At 43.9% G+C, this 16,010-nt stretch overlaps 1 protein-coding gene across 2 annotated transcripts in view; it reads left to right on the top strand.

The window, feature by feature from the left end:
• NHSL1 (NHS like 1) overlaps positions 250-16,010 on the top strand; it is a 266,654-nt gene continuing 250,893 nt past the window's right edge. For both annotated transcript variants that reach the window (XM_018053263.1, XM_018053261.1), the window contains exon 1: positions 250-644. In XM_018053263.1, the coding sequence (XP_017908752.1) occupies positions 362-644 (283 nt within the window). In that variant the 5' untranslated portion in view covers positions 250-361. The remainder of the gene's footprint in view (positions 645-16,010) is intronic.

The following is a 16,010-nucleotide window of genomic DNA, read 5'->3' as shown; positions in this document are numbered from 1 at the left end:
GGGACTCGCGTCTCCAACTCGCCGCCGCGCCCCCAGCTCTGGAGCTGCTCCCGAACTTCCTCTGGCCGCGCGGCTCCGGAGCCCCGGCGGCTGGAAGGTCGCCGCCGGGCGCCAGGCGGCCGCCACTCGGACCCCCCGGAGCCCTTCGCCGCGGCTCCCCGGGCGGCCGCCTCTCCCTTCTTCGCCGCCCGCCCGTCGGTCCGTCCCGCCCGCTCGCCTCGCTGCTCCCGGCGGGCAGGAGCTCCGCCGGCCCTCAGCGCCCCGCCGCCACCCGGACTTTTCTTTGTGTTGGATGCGGACTCGCGCCCCGCGCAGACTGGGGCTGGACTGACCGCCGCGCTCCCGCGCCGTCCCCCCGGCCATGCCCTTCCACCAGAGGACCGTGGAGCCCGCGCGGCTGCGCCGGCCCGAGGCGGCCGGGGCGGCGGACGCGCCGCTCTTCCGCTCGCTGGAGCAGGTCAGCTCGCACGCCCTGGTCTGCCTGCTAGCGCAGCTCGCCGACCTGTCGCGCTGCGCCGGGGACATCTTCGGCGAGCTCGAGAGCCAGGCGGCTGCCCTGGGCCGCCGCACCGCCGCGCTGCACCGCCGCCTCGACGCCCTGCACGCCGCCACCGCGCGCCTGGACCACCGCCGAGTGAAAATCCGTGAGTGGAGGGAGGCTCGGGGGAAGGGAACGAGGCGGGGAGGCGCCGGGCTGGCTGCTCCCTCTCGCCCCCTGGCGGCTCCGGGCCGGCTCTCGGGAGTCCGCGCTGAGCCTCGGAGCCGCCCGCGCGAGGGTCGGGCTCCCGAGTGGGGATGGCGTGATCTGAGACCCGGTGGCCGTGCAGGTGGCGGGCGCGTGCGGCGCTCTCGGGTTCCGAAGGTTGCTGGCCGCCTCGATGGAGTGGGCGCCCTGATGGCTTTGGGCTGTCCGTCTGTCCTGTCCTTCTCTCTGTGTAGGAGGCTGAGAGGAGCCCCTGGGGCGCTGTCGGCAGAGGAGGAGCCAAGGTCGTGGGAAAAGGGTCAGAGGAACGTAGCCTGTTGGAAGAGCCAGGGTACTGGATGGGTATGGATTTATGATGATTCTAATCCTCGAGACTTCAAGAGGATCCGTTTGTGAAAATCTCAAAGGTTCTCAGAGTGTTGGGGCTGCCGGTCACTTCTCTGACCGGTGCTCTTAAAAATAAAAGTATGCTTTTAGTTAAGGGTTTTCTCTTTTGGTGCTAATTCTTGCCGACCCTTAACCGCTTAGCCGACCAGTTCTTTGTAATTCAGGGGTCGTTGACTTTGCAGTGAGACTCAAAATTCCAACCGTCCTTGTCTGACCTCCTCCAACCCTGAAAATCAAGTATCTGTCCCTAGGTAGTGATCTCTTCATGCAAGCATTTCGGTTCAGTAGCTTAACTAGCTCTAGTGAATGAAGTAACTGGAATTTCCTGCTGGCCCCAAATAGAGAAACTTTAAGCGTGATGTTTGTGTGGTTTCTCTCCTTTTGGTAGGTGGACTTGATCATAATCCTAAACGTGAAGAGTAAAGTGGAGATGGATTGCAGGGTGGGAGGGGAGGTGTAACACACGGCCTAGTTTCAGCAGCTCAGGATGAAATACTGTGTCTCTTCGAATTACTTCATATTTAGTCTTGAATAGCTGGTTTTAATTTTTTTTTCTTCTTCCTAGAGAAGCTTAACTATATTTTACCACCTTACAACTGGAAGAGTTCGTTTTTAGTACTTTAATACAAGTGAGATTGCTTGTTGTCATACATCTTTCTCCAAGTTGTGAAGTTACCACATAATGGTTTTACATTTTACAGTTCATCCCTTTGATATTGCTGTCAACACATCCTTATAAGTTGTGGGCTCTTCCCACCGAGGAAGAGTTCCCTGTATCCCAACCCTGCCTTCTAAAAAAAAAGTCAGAGAAGAAGAAAAATCAGTCTCAAAATTGTTGGACCTAAGTAGAATATATCTACTTAAAGTGAATAATGACCCCATGCATTAGGATATATTGTCTTAGTAGAAAGTCCTGGTCATCCCATAATCACGAGTTGCTTCTATACCTTTCCCATGTAGTGTCTGTGTGTAGGTGAAGGAGAATTTCACCCTTGAGGAATGCTATGATGAGGCAGATCTGATTGCTAGGTGAACTGATCTATTGTGGGAATTGAAAGACTAGAAAAAACTCCCTGAAGTTTCAGAATTCCTTCTTTAGACAGTTTTGTTTTACATTTAAATGTATCACTTTTCTCTCTTGTCATAGATATGCACCAATAGCTAAGATTTGCAGCCAAATATCCGCCCCCCCCCATTCCCTGAGTTAACTAAGGTCATCCTAATTAGTGACTAAAATAACTCTTTTTAAAACTTTTCACAAGTTTCTTTGAATCTTTGATTTCATCCCAGAAAACCTGGCTCATCTTTTTTTTTTTTTTTCCAATGATGGAGATATAAGGCTTTTATTGAATATAGTTATGTCTGAGAGTAGAAGTACAAATGTAGAGAAGAAATCTGAACTATAAACGTGTTTCTATGGTTTTTTTACCTTCACACACTTAACTTTTTTATATGCTAAAATGAGTTGAAACGTTATGCATTCATCTTATTTAGACTCAGGTAAGATTTTTCTTCTTTTTTAAAATGTCTTATTTCTGTGTAAAAGCTACATTTTGAAGTAATTTTTGTCCCTTTTTAGTCAGGTGTAGAGAATAACATGTTCCATTAGAATGGAGGCACAGACATTTAGACTTGGAACCGACTGTAAAGGTCATCTCTTTCATTAACGCTTAACATGGGGGTCCAAGAAAGTCGAAGTGATTAAGGCCAGGTTAGGTGGTGGCTAATGGCACAGGCAAGCCTGGAGCCCAGACCTTCTGATTGGCTCGCCTGCTGACCCATTGCTTATATCCCATCCCTTTTAGGGTCATGTGGGAATGGGGAACAGTTTAGATACATTTCATAAACAGTCCCAAGGATAGTGGTGACTGTTAATTTCATCCCTCTTGTCAGATGAACCTTGTAATGAGTCTCCCAAGGAGCGAGTAACAACTAACAGTTGATCAGAAGCCAGAGTGTAGCAGTGGTGTGTGTATATTTCACGGCCTGATGGGTCTCTACATATCAGAGGTGTGAGCGAACTGTTGAAAAAATGGATACACGTTATCTTTTCAATATAGAACCAGCATTTTAGTCCTGTGGGCCAGTCCCCTGCCTCAATAATTCTGAGAAGTATCTAGTCAAGTTTGCCATTCCTCACAGTCTCATAGTCAGTCATCCAAAATAATTTTTTGTCATGATTGGGGATAACACACTTGACTTTTTTCCTCCTGCTTATCCTTACAGACTCTCCTAATGCTTCCTCTGACACTACCAGGTTGGAGAGAGAGCTCCCATGGTATCCAGTATGGACATCTCTTTTATACCTCTGTTCCCACATTTACCAGTATGGGCCGAAATCTATTCATTTCTGCTCCCTTCTGCTAGATAGCAAGCTCCTAGGGTCAAGGGTGGCTGTATCTCTTTGTTTTAAAGTTTAAAACAGTGTCTGGAATGCACTACCTCAGTCGACATTTGAACTGAACTAATATTTAGTTTTTTAGTGCTCAGTGTCAGCAAGAATCATTACAAAACCTTTGGGAGGGACTGGTATACTGACTGCTGCAAGTCTGCAGAACGAGACAATTACTCTAAAAGCAAATGAAAAAGTAAACTCTCTACCTCTTTAAGGTTATGAGCTTAACTACCAGAAAACTTCTCCCCACAGAAGTCAAATGTCATTAATTTTGCTGACAAAATAAGTTCCCATTGAAAATCGTGACAGTGGCCAGAAATGTGGGTGGTTACATCTTGGCTCTGTAAACAATCAGAACAGACTTTTCTTTGCAGAAATCAGTATACACTCAACCTCACAGCCTTGTTTTATTTTTAAACCCTGTGTGATTTGTTTCTTTTTATAATTAGTAATAACATTACACTATGTAGCACTTTTATAATTGAAAGAGTGTTTTTCACATCCATTATTTGATTCAAAACCTGGTAAGGTAGGAGGGACAGGTTGTAGTGTCTGTTTTACAGACAAAGAAATGGAAGTTCTGGAATTAGTAAGAGGTATATACAGACAGACAAACAAGTCTTCCGATTTTAGTCCCAAACTTCACCTTAACAGTGCTTCCTGGGTGAATACAAAATGTAATTGTTGAAACAGAATAGGAAAAAAGATGATTTGTTGGCTTTTTTTCCCTTACAGTTCCGGAAAAGTAGATTGTTCTCCCCCTCAGAAGATTCTAGAAGTGTTCTAAGTTCAGGGAGGTTTGCTGTGTTGCACAATTCTAGGGCGCACCATTCATACCTTAGTATTTGTTAGCCGTGCTTCCATGGGGTAGGTGTGGTTCTCAGCGTGTGCATCCACACGTGACAGCCTTGGTAGAATGTATACAGTTTTTGTAGGTGAGATAAGTGGTGGTCAAGATAGCTAGCCAGCAGAAAGAGTGTATGAGCACTACTTTTACATAAACAAGCTTGGGTTTGTAGTGTCTGTATTAGGCAGACGCTGTAGCCTAATCACTTTCTGGGTGATGCATGTTGTCCTACCTCACAATGACTGTTCCCCTGACCCAACCAGAGGGTTGACTGGTCCTGATGTCAGAACATCTTTTCTCTTTCCTCAGAATGAACCTTTCATGCAGGGCGCTTGTCAATTCAGAAGACAGAGTAGAGACTTGACTGCACTTTTAAGAGCAGGTTGTGTGATGGCTTTTTGTGCCTGCATGCCTGCTGATTAATGTTTGTTATTTCTGGTGAAATTGGCATTAGACTTGCTTTCATTGAAACATACCACATACTAGGGGAGGATGTTGGTGTGGAAATGAAGTCTCCACCCACCTCTAATCCCTGGATGGTCCCTAAGTGTATTAATAGAAACTGACAGCTGAGTGACCAGATTGTACCTCAGGTTAAGGAGACTGCATGGGATGAAGCAGTGTTCCCCATACTAGCCAGACCTTAAGAACTGCCTGGAACTCTCATTAAAGTTACGAATTCCCAGACCTTTCCAAAGCCTGTTGAGCCAGAGTCTCCAGTATTTTAACAAGTACCCCTGTGTTCTTAGAGCACGGGGAGGAGTGTTAAAATGGATGAGGAAGCTCACTGGATTCAGAATCCTGCGACTTGAGTCCGACTTCACCTCTGCCATTTTCTAACGCATATTGGAGCAATTTATTCAAAACCTCCTTTCCTTGTTTGTAAAATAGAGACTAAAATAGCCCCTATGGGCCTTTCCAGTTTTGGCATTTTGTGATTCTAATGAGGGGTTCAGTTCAGTTCAGCCACTCCATCGTGTCTGACTCTTCGTGACCCCATGGACTGCAGCACGCTAGGCCTCCCTGTCCATCGCCAGCTCCTGGAGTTTACTCAAACTCATGTCCATCAAGTCAGTGATGCCATCCAACCATCTCATCCTGTGTTATCCCTTTCTCCTCCCGTCCTCAATCTTTCCCAGCATCAGGGTCTTTTCAAATGAATCAGTTCTTTGCATCAGGTGGCCAAAGGATTGGAGTTTCAGCTTCAACATCAGTCCTTCCATTGAACATTCAGGACTGATTTCCTTTAGGATGAACTGGTTGGATCTCTTTGCAGTCCAAGGGACTCTCAAAAGTCTTCTCCATCACCACAGTTCAAAAGCATCAATTCTTCTTCCCTCAGCGTTCTTTATAGTCCAACTCTCACATCCATACATGACTACTGGAAAAACCATAGCTTTGACTAGACGGACCTTTGTTGGCAAAGTAAAGTAAAAGTAAAGTCGCTCAGTCATGTCCAACTCTTTGCGACCCCATGGACACCAGGCTCCTCCGTCCATGGGATTTTCTAGGCAAGAGTACTGGAGTGGGTTGCCTTTTCCTTCTCCAGGGAACTTCCCGACCCAGGGATTGAACCTAGGTCTACCTGCATTGTAGACAGACGCTTTTTTACTGTCTGAGCCACCAGGGAAGTAAGGTCTCTGCTTTTTAATATGCTGTCTAAGTTGATCATAACATTTCTTCCAAGGAGCAAGCGTCTTTTAGTTTCATGGTTGCAGTCACCATCTGCAGTGATTTTGGAGCCCCCAAAATAAAGTCTATCACTGTTTCCATTGTTTCCCCACCTATTTGCCATGAAGTGATGGGACCAGGTGCCATAATCTTAGTTTTCTGAATGTTGAGTTTTAAGCCAACTTTTGATAACAGTGGTATCTCAGATGATTTTGTAAATGCAACTTTGATCAATATTCTGTCTCTGATTCTTAACATTTGTTCTGAAGTAAATTCTTTATGACCATACAGACTCTTTCAACTCATATTTTACACACATGGAGTGCATGCAGTGTTACATCTTGAGGGGTTAGTTGTTTTCGAAACAGATCAGGCAGGTACTTGTTTCAAATTTGTGTATATCCTGCCCACAGTCCATTCATAGCTTCCTCTTCATCTTTGTAAAGTGTTAACATTTTGGAAAGAGAATTGTTTAAATGCAATTGCCATATGTTAGATTTCTAAAAAAGAGAGTTGTTTTTGAAAAAATATTATGAGCCTATATTGTTTAAGCCAAAACATCAATCTACTCTTTGAACTCTGGGTATTGAAACTATAATTTTTTGGTTTAGGTAGAAATGATTTATTTAGTAATTACCTAGTTTTTCCTCTATATAAGAGGAAGAGCCAATATTAAAATTTCATTTGTATGTATTAGGTTTGGGACTAACGAATGAGAAAACTTACACAAGGAGAGAGAGGTCTTTGAGAGTCTTAATATTTTGAAAGAAAATTTAGAAACAGAAAACTCATGCAGTGTTTTTCTCTGGCTATCATTTTAATATATTTTAAAAATCACAGTTTAAATGTAAAATAAAATGACTTGCACCTAACTAGGTACCTACTAACTTATTTATTTAGCTCTGTTTCTCCTCAAATTGGTTTATATCCCAGAGTGAATTAATTTTGCAAGGTTTAAAGTTCAAAATCAGCAGGATGGTGCCAATGGCCATCTTGCTTTCACATGTTACATTTGTGGTCTGCGATTCTAAAAACGCATGCTTTAGTAGCAAGTCAGACAAATGTAGCAAAAGATATGGACCTTCTGTTTCTGAATGAAGGCTCTTCTAAGAAAAGGCCTTGGAGGTCCCAGTCTCAGTCCCTTTCATTCTGAATTAAATATATCTGTGAGAGTGTTTAGCATCTCTCCAACAACAACAGAAAAGAGATATTGATATCTAGGCAGCAGCACAGTTCCAGTTTCTGGGCTGTCTTTTTGGTGATTTGTATTGCCTGATAATGAGGAGAGCTGATGTCAGAGTACTTGCTGTAGGCCAGACACTTTACTATGTACAGCAGCTTCATGAGGCAGATATTGTTGTTTGTTTGAAAGATGATGCAGCTAAGGCACAGATAACTTGTCCACATTCACAGCTAATAAGTGACAGAGCTGGGATTTGAACCCAGGCAGACTTGTGTCCAGAGCCTGTCCTAACCATTCCATGGTACTCAGTTCAGTTCAGTCACTCAGTCGTGTCCGACTCTTTGTGATCCCATGAATCGCAGCATGCCAGGCCTCCCTGTCCATCACCAACTCCCAGAGTTCACTCAGACTCATGTCCATTGAGTTGGTGATGCCATCCAGCCATCTCATCCTCTGTCGTCCCCTTCTCCTCCTGCCCCCAATCCCTCCCAGCATCAGAGCCTTTTCCAATGAGTCAACTCTTTGCATGAGTTGGCCAAAGTATTGGAGTTTCAGCTTTAGCATCATTCCTCCCAAAGAACACCCAGGACTGATCTCCTTTAGGATGGACTGGTTGGATCTCCTTGCAGTCCAAGGGACTCTCAAGAGTCTTTTCCAACACCACAGTTCAAAAGCATCAATTCTTTGGCTCTCAGCTTTCTTCACAGTCCATGGTACTATCTCTCCTCAAATCATGACATTCTGTACTCAGATGAGGGAAACTGACTCCAAGAGGATATGACAAAAGCCTGTCAAATATCGGAGGTGGGGGGGAGTCGTAAGTCTTTTGGCCTTCTCCCCTTTCCTTCTCTTCGTTTTGAAACCTCTCAAACTATTATCAAATAGCCAAGAAATTGGAGATATGCCTCTGAAGTACTTAGCACAGTGCCCGCACACAGCTAATGTGTATTTAATCTTTGCTGTTGTTTTGATGACAGTGACGGCTGAGTTAGCATCTGGGTGCACGTGGATGTCCATGTACTACCTCAGGTGGCTGTTCACTGAACCTGAGAAGATAAAGCTTGGGTCAGAGATAAATACACAGCTACTTCCCATCTGAAAACCAGAGAGTTCTGCCCAGGATCTTAAAGTACATGTAGTTCCTGACAGGAATGTGTGAAGGGGGGTGGTTTCTTTCTGCCTTACATGGGTGTGGCTTGTGGGGCTGGGGATGGGAGAGGGTTGGGGATGGGGGAAGCGAGCCCTTCTCCTGGAGCCTTTGTGCAAATTTTGGGGGCCCTGTGCACCTCCATTTCCTCCCTTCTCTTTGTAGGAACTGCAGACCCAACTGAGCTCCCGCTGGGTTCTTAGCTCTAAGTGTGGATACTCAGGAGCTCAGTCATGTCTGACTCTTTGTGACCCCATGGATTGTAGCCCGCCAGGCTCCTTTGTCCATGAATACTGGGGTGGTTTGCCATTTCCTTCTCCAGGGGATCTTCTCCCCACAGGGATCAAACCCATGTCTCTTGTGTCTCCTGCATTAGTAGGCAGATTCTTTACTACTGCACCACCTGGGAAGCTCTAAGAACATCTCCTTTATCTATCTCAGTTGTCCAGGGAGTTGTCAGAGCCTAAACCCCGCTGCTACCTGATTTCACGTCCCCATTCAGAATTTGAGGGGCTCTGTTCAGATCTCAGCATTCCCTGAGCACCTTTGGGTGCAGAACAGTTGTTAGCACTATTTCATTCATCTGGTTTTCCCCACATATTCTGAGTCATCAGAGGCACCAGGGACCTGTTTAAAAACAGATTCACAGAGATTCTGGAGACTCTGAGTCAGCAAGTCTGGGGTGAGGCCAGGAACACGCCTGCCTGACAAGTACCCCCAGGTGATTCTGATTAACCGGAGTTTTGGAAACACCAATCTGTGTTGTGGGTTAGGAATCTGGTCCATTGAAGATGGTGGGATAGTCCTCCGTACATGAGGTGTGTTTGGGGTTATTCTGTTAGTGCTGAGTTGCGAGGGGTACAAGGGAAATGGGGTCTTTACTCAGGTAGTTTACCACTTTGTGTGAATGATCTGATACGCAAGTAAATATTAAGGAATGGAATTAACCATTATTGATAACATTATGCCTAGAAGGAAAATCTGTTCTGATTTCCAAATTACCAATTTAAATTGGTATCTAACTTAGAAAACCTGCCTGTAAGTTTGAAGGACAGTGGCACTCCTATACATGTAAAATACTGATTTTAGGTGTTTTTAGCTTGCTTCGTCTAAAAATTACATTTTAAAACACAAATATAAACCCTTCTGGAATAAGATTTTATTCACCACCCTCCCCCCCACCCCCCACCCCCCACCCCCCCACCCCTCCATGAGATGGTGGAAATTTTCTTCCATTCGTATTCTTCTATTTTCATTTACTCTTCTGATTTGTTTCACAAGACATTATCTTCCCTCCCCCCAAAGAAAAACAATGTCTTGCTTGAGGAGAACAGATAAGTTTGAGGTTATTCCTACAGGGAAATCCCTTTGTTCTTTCCTCTACTTTTTACCCCTTCTGATTAAAAGCTGGGAAAGTACTGTGTGAAGGACTGTGTAGTAACTGACTGATTAACATGACAGTAACACATGGTATTGCTTCAGCAGTATGTGAACCGTGAACTTCCTAATGTTCAAGCTGGTTTTAGAAAAGGCAGAGGAACCAGAGATCAAATTGCCAACATCCGCTGGATCATGGTAAAAGCAAGAGAGTTCCAGAAAAACATCTATTTCTGCTTTATTGATGATGCCAAAGCCTTTGACTGTGTGGATCACAATAAACTGTGGAAAATTCTGAAAGAGATGGGAATACCAGACCACCTGACCTGCCTCTTGAGAAATCTGTATGCAGGTCAGGAAGCAACAGTTAGAACTGGACATGAAACAACAGGCTGATTCCAAATAGGAAAAGGAGTACGTCAAGGCTGTATATTGTCACCCTGCTTATTTAACTTATATGCAGAGTACATCATGAGAAATGCTGGGCTGGATGAAGCACAAGCTGGAATCAAGACTGCTGGGAGAAATATCAAAAACTTCAGATATGCAGATGACACCACCCTTATGGCAGAAAGTGAAGAGGAACTAAAAAGCCTCTTGATGAAAGTGAAAGAGGAGAGTGAAAAAGCTGGCTTAAAGCTCAACATTCAGAAAACGAAGATCATGGCATCCAGTCCCATCACTTCATGGCAAATAGATGGGCAAACACTGCAAACAGTGGCAGACTTAATTTTTTGGGCTCCAAAATCACTGCAGATGGTGACTGCAGCCATGAAATTAAAAGACGCTTACTCCTTGGAAGAAAAGTTATGACCAACCTAGATAGCATATTCAAAAGCAGAGACATTACTTTGCCAACTAAGGTCCGTCTAGTCAAGGCTATGGTTTTTCCAGTGGTCATGTATGGATGTGAGAGTTGGACTGTGAAGAAGGCTGAGTGCCGAAGAATTGATGCTTTTGAACTGTGGTGTTGGAGAAGACTCTTGAGAGTCCCTTGGACTGCAAGGAGAACCAACCAGTCCATTCTGAAGGAGATCAGCCCTGGGATTTCTTTGGAAGGAATGATGCTGAAGCTGAAACTCCAGTACTTTGGCCACCTTATGAGAAGAGTTGACTCATTGGAAAAGACTCTGATGCTGGGAGGGATTGGGGGCAGGAGGAGAAGGGGACGACAGAGGATGAGATGGCTGGATGGCATCACTGACTCGATGGACGCAAATCTGAGTGAACTCCGGGAGTTGGTGATGGACAGCGAGGCCTGGTGTGCTGCAATTCATGGGGTCGCAAAGAGTCGGACACGACTGAGCAACTGAACTGAACTGAAGACATGGTAGAATATAGTGGGGGATTTTTACGTGGCTCTATTAGACATCCCATAAAAATGTTTTAAGGACTTAGCACTCAGATGAGTGAAAAAGGAGATAGAGTTAAGCGGGGGCTCTGCTGAGTTGGGTTAAGTCACTCAGTCGTGTCTGACTCTTGGCAAACCCAGGGACTGTAACCTACCAGGCTCCTCCATCCATGGGATTTTCCAGGCAAGAGTACTGGAGTGGGTTGCCATTTCCTTCTCCAGGGGGCTCTGCTATGCATAACTAATTTCTGCCTGGCTCTGTTGGCATCTGGGAAGCACTGTTGAGGTGCTGTGCCACTTCCCTGCTCATGGTCTGGCTCCTGTGACCACCATATGGACACGGGTGCCTCCTTGGAGCTCTCAGGATGTTCAGCTGGTGGTATCTCAGGGAACTCCAGGCAGCCTGACTCCGCAGCTGGGATTCTGTACATCTGCATTATATGAGGGCTGTGGTTGGTGGAATATCGTGAGCAGTCCAAATAATCTTAGCATAGTTTTTCACTTAGCTTATTGAACAAGCTATCCACTTACATTTTTGAAAAAGATATGCAAAAAGTTATGCCTTGGGAAGGCTCACTTCTGCTTCTATCCCCCATCTGCCTTGTCCTCTCCTCTCCTCACTAGAATAACTGCTTTTATTAGTTTCTCTGTATTCTTCCAGAATTTCTCCATGCAAACTTAAAAATATTCTTTCCCCTCTATTTGCTATATATATAATTTCTGGATTATCTTGTTTATCCTTTAATTTCCTCATTACCCTTTATTTTTATATATGATCTGAGTGATTACTTTCATTATTTTTCTGTATGTATTTTAAACCAGTTTCTTTTTTATTTCTTTGAAATCGAAATTAGCCTTTTTTTGGGGGGTGGATCGGAGAATGCAATTGATTAGGGAAAAATGAGATTAATTAACCTCGAAATAGATTGTTAATTTGAGCACCTTCTTAAATGTTTTTTATCGTCAGTGCTTTGATTTAGATCCGTTTTAAATATAAGCTTCCCAAGAGATGAGTAAGCTTTTCCTGTATTGAGAACGAAAAAGGGAGGAGGTACTTCTGTTAAATGTTTTATAAGAACACAGTGTAAGTTAAGTTTGTTTACAAGTGGGCATTTTCTGCCTTTTATCTGGATATCCTGCATGCAGAATGTGAATTACTTCCTGACGTGGGAGGAGACTATTACTGATACAGGGCTGGATTTGAATTTCAGTGTGGAACATTTTACTCTGAGAGAGTGACTTCATTAGCCAAATAAATGCATGTGATCTGGAGGTCTGCTTGGTATTTTAACTTCTCTGTGTTGGTTATAACTACCTTGAGTGCAGAGTACAATGTAGAGTAATACTCAGACATTCGAGTGAAGCAAATGTGGATATTTCAGTTATTTTTTTCCTGGTTGTCAGTATGCTTGAGACCAAAGATTGGTACTGAATTAGTATAGAAATGATGAACGTAAGCATTATTCATGAGGGTAGACTCAGAAACTTAATCATTGAATTACACAGCCTGCCAGTATAGTTTAATAAAAGTACGTTGAAAAGCTTTCAACCTTGCAAAATATGTCATCAGATAGTTCTGATTATGAGATTAGTGTATATTTCATCATAAATTTCAAACTTGTAAAGTACAGAGGATATAAAGAAGAAACAGTATCACAACCTGGAGTGTGCCTGTTCCCCCCCTCCTCCTTTTTTGCTAATATGTGTTGATCTATCTGGGGCTTCCCTGGTGGCTCAGATAGTAAAGAATCTGCCCCAAATCCGAGAGACCTAGGCTCGATCCTTGGGTCAGGAAGATTATCTATCAGTATAACACTAGATAGCATTTTAAGAGAACAGCGGTATCACTGTCTCTATATAATTTTTTGTCCTGGTCTTTTAAAACCTAGCTATGTGAGAATTTCCGCCAGGCCGTCGACATCTAGAGGCTGTTTTAAATAGGAGAGGCATTGGAGTGCATCTCTCTGACAATGTCTCACTTTGCTTTGGCTTCCAAGTGAAGTCCTTATGGTGTTTCCAGGGGCCCGTGTGTTCACACAGAGTTACCAAATAGAATTTTTTTTTCTCCTCCTGCTTCCTAGGGTTTCTTCTCTGTGTTTAGTATTTGTGAACTCACCAGTTGTACTCATATGAGTAGTATTTAGGAGAGGATGTGTTGGAGTTCTATCCATTAGACCAGTGGATTGTTAAGTGTTTGTTCTTATCCTCATCTGCTGGAAAAATTCATCATATTTTACTAAGATTGTTTGCCCACAACGACAGCTCTCTGAGTCTACCACAAACAGACTGTTGAGTAGAAAGATAGTTGTCTTCTTCCTTATCGGTTCTTTAATTGTAGTGTTTCCTGTTATACTGATAAATATTGTGATGCTATTTTTCCTCTGAAGTTATTTCTCTTTTCCCCTTAAAAGACAAATAAACATCTCCCTTCCCCATTCACCAGAATGGCGATTAGATATCTGTCTCAAGATTTCTCACCTTGGCGGGTGCCTGGTCTTGGCAGCATATGGGGTTTGTTTAGATTTGGCTCACCAGAATTTAAAAACAAAGGTCTGTCGAATATCTCTTGCTGCAGCTTTGGTTCTTGTTTTGTGAAAGGGTGAAGATTAACCTTGTTTCTTTTACTCTAGGTGTTGGATGGTTTAGCTGAAACATTAATAGTCTATGGACAAATAGGGGGACAGGGCAAATACACCCATGATAATGGTGGCAGGGGATGAAGGTGTAAAATGAGTGAGAAAAATACCTGAGTGCCATTAATACATTTCACACTCCACTGCATTTAGGAATCTAAATATTGCTTGTAAATTGCAAAGTCCTCTTAATAATTATGTTAACATCGACTGAATAACTTTTGTAGCTTACATTTGTAGGATACTTATTATGGTCTGGTTTCATTAATACTCAGAATAAGTGTGTAAGAGAGACATGTCACCACCTCCACCTCCATTTTACTAAGTGGCACAGAGAGGTAATTTGCCGAGTCACAAACTGGTATGTTGTTGAGATAAAATATGGTAAAGGTTTAGTTCAGTTCAGTCGCTCAGTCGTGTCCAACTCTTTGCGACCCTATGAATTGCAGCACGCCAGGCCTCCCTGTCCATCACCAACTCCCGGAGTTCACCTAAACTCTTGTCCATCAAGTCGGTGATGCCATCCAGCCATCTCATCCTCTGTCGTCCCCTTCTCCTCCTGCCCCCAGTCCCTCCCAGTGTCAAAGTCTTTTCCGATGAGTCAACTCTTCACATGAGGTGGCCAAAGTATTGGAGTTTCAGCTTTAGCATCAGTCCTTCCAAAGAACACTGTGTTTAAACATCTTATGAGAATAACTTAAAGTTTTCTGAGCTTTTGTTCATTTTAATATTGAAAAATTTCTGAATTTGGCTAGGCTGTGACAGGTATTTTCTGCTTTATTCAGGTTATTTTTTAATCACTGTGCCACTAGCCCAGTGGCATGACCCATGGAGGTGAATTAGCAACCCATGTGACAGTGTTTTTGTGAATCTGCAGAGAATTAATAAAGCTTGTGTGGTTCTTGGAGCTGTACTGATGAAAGGTAATCTAGTCTCTAAATCAAAGTCTTTTTGTTAATGGTTCCCAGCTTCTGGTCTCTCTTCTTCTGCCAGACATTCATGATCAGTGTCAGAAGAGAGATAATATAGGAACAAATTTAATTTCAGGCTGATTTTTATTTAGTGGTGTGTTTTAAGGGGGCATTTTCTCTTCTTGCCTTTCCTTCTCTCCCCATGCTTGCTGTATTTAAATACTGTAACACTGTAATATACTATCTCAAGCTTATGCCCCAAGGAAATGGCCTAGTTTACTTGTTAGTGATGGAGGAGGAGAAGCAGAGATGAGAGTAACTGGTTGATACTCCTAGCACGTTTAGCTGTATAAATGGAAAATACCTTTAACCGTGTAGTGATTGCTGGTGGTGGCAGCTGTGAGAATTGGGACCCTAACCATTAACTTCATTCAACAGTTCTCAAAATATGATTCCTTGGCCAACAGCATCAGCATCTCCTGTGAACTTGCAGGAAATGCCAAATCTTGGCCCCACCCCAGGTCTGCTAAATCAGGATCCCTGTGGATGGGCTCAGCAGTCTGCTGTGAACAGCCCTCCAGGTGATTCTGAATTTGTGGTTTGAGGACGGATGTCTGCACTATCAGCTGGCCTGGGGCCAGAGGAATGAATGTACATAGACACCTGTAGCCTGTGCTTGGCAGTGACTGGGGCTGCAGAAGCTTGATTCCCAGAGGGTTGAGCTTCTGCCTCTGGAGCAATTTGGGTTTTTGAACACACGCTTCATTACCATACACTGAGAACCTTGCTTTGAAGTGAAGTGAAATCGCTCAGTCGTGTCCGACTCTTTGCGACCCTGTGGACTGTAAGGGTCCTGTAAGGACCAGGTTCTTCTGTCCATGGGATTCTCCAGGCAAGAATACTGGAGTGGGTTGCCATTTCCTTGCTTTAAGAATCTCTGAATCCTGCAGGTCTGTGCCTTAGAGGCATACTCGCTAGCTGGCCTGTTTGGAGATTAATAACCTGCTCCCTGGGCTTGTTCCTCTTCCTCAGGCTAAGGGCAGCCTCTCTGATTTCCCTTTTCCCAGGAACGTTAAACAGCATCTAGAGAGGGGGGAGGTGACTCACCACAATCACAGGGTAGGGATGGACTTTCTAAACAAAATCTGAGGGGAGAGGATTATTCTTTCTAAATACTGATTACATAAAATCCCCATTTTGATATTTTAGTGAGTGCCTCCTAAAGGAAAAACATAACTAGGAAAACTTGAGGCAGACACGGGGATTTTACTTGTGGATGGATCGACACGTTTGAATAAACATGAGAACACTATATAAGCATGAATGTATCGAGTGCTTGGTGTTCTGTTGCTGGCTGAGGAATCCTGTTTTGCTTTACCCAATATAATTCAGCTTTTCCATTGAT

Source organism: Capra hircus, chromosome 9 (assembly GCF_001704415.2).
Source record: "Capra hircus breed San Clemente chromosome 9, ASM170441v1, whole genome shotgun sequence".
Lineage (NCBI taxonomy): Eukaryota > Metazoa > Chordata > Mammalia > Artiodactyla > Bovidae > Capra > Capra hircus.
This window is presented reverse-complemented; position numbering and strand designations above follow the sequence as displayed.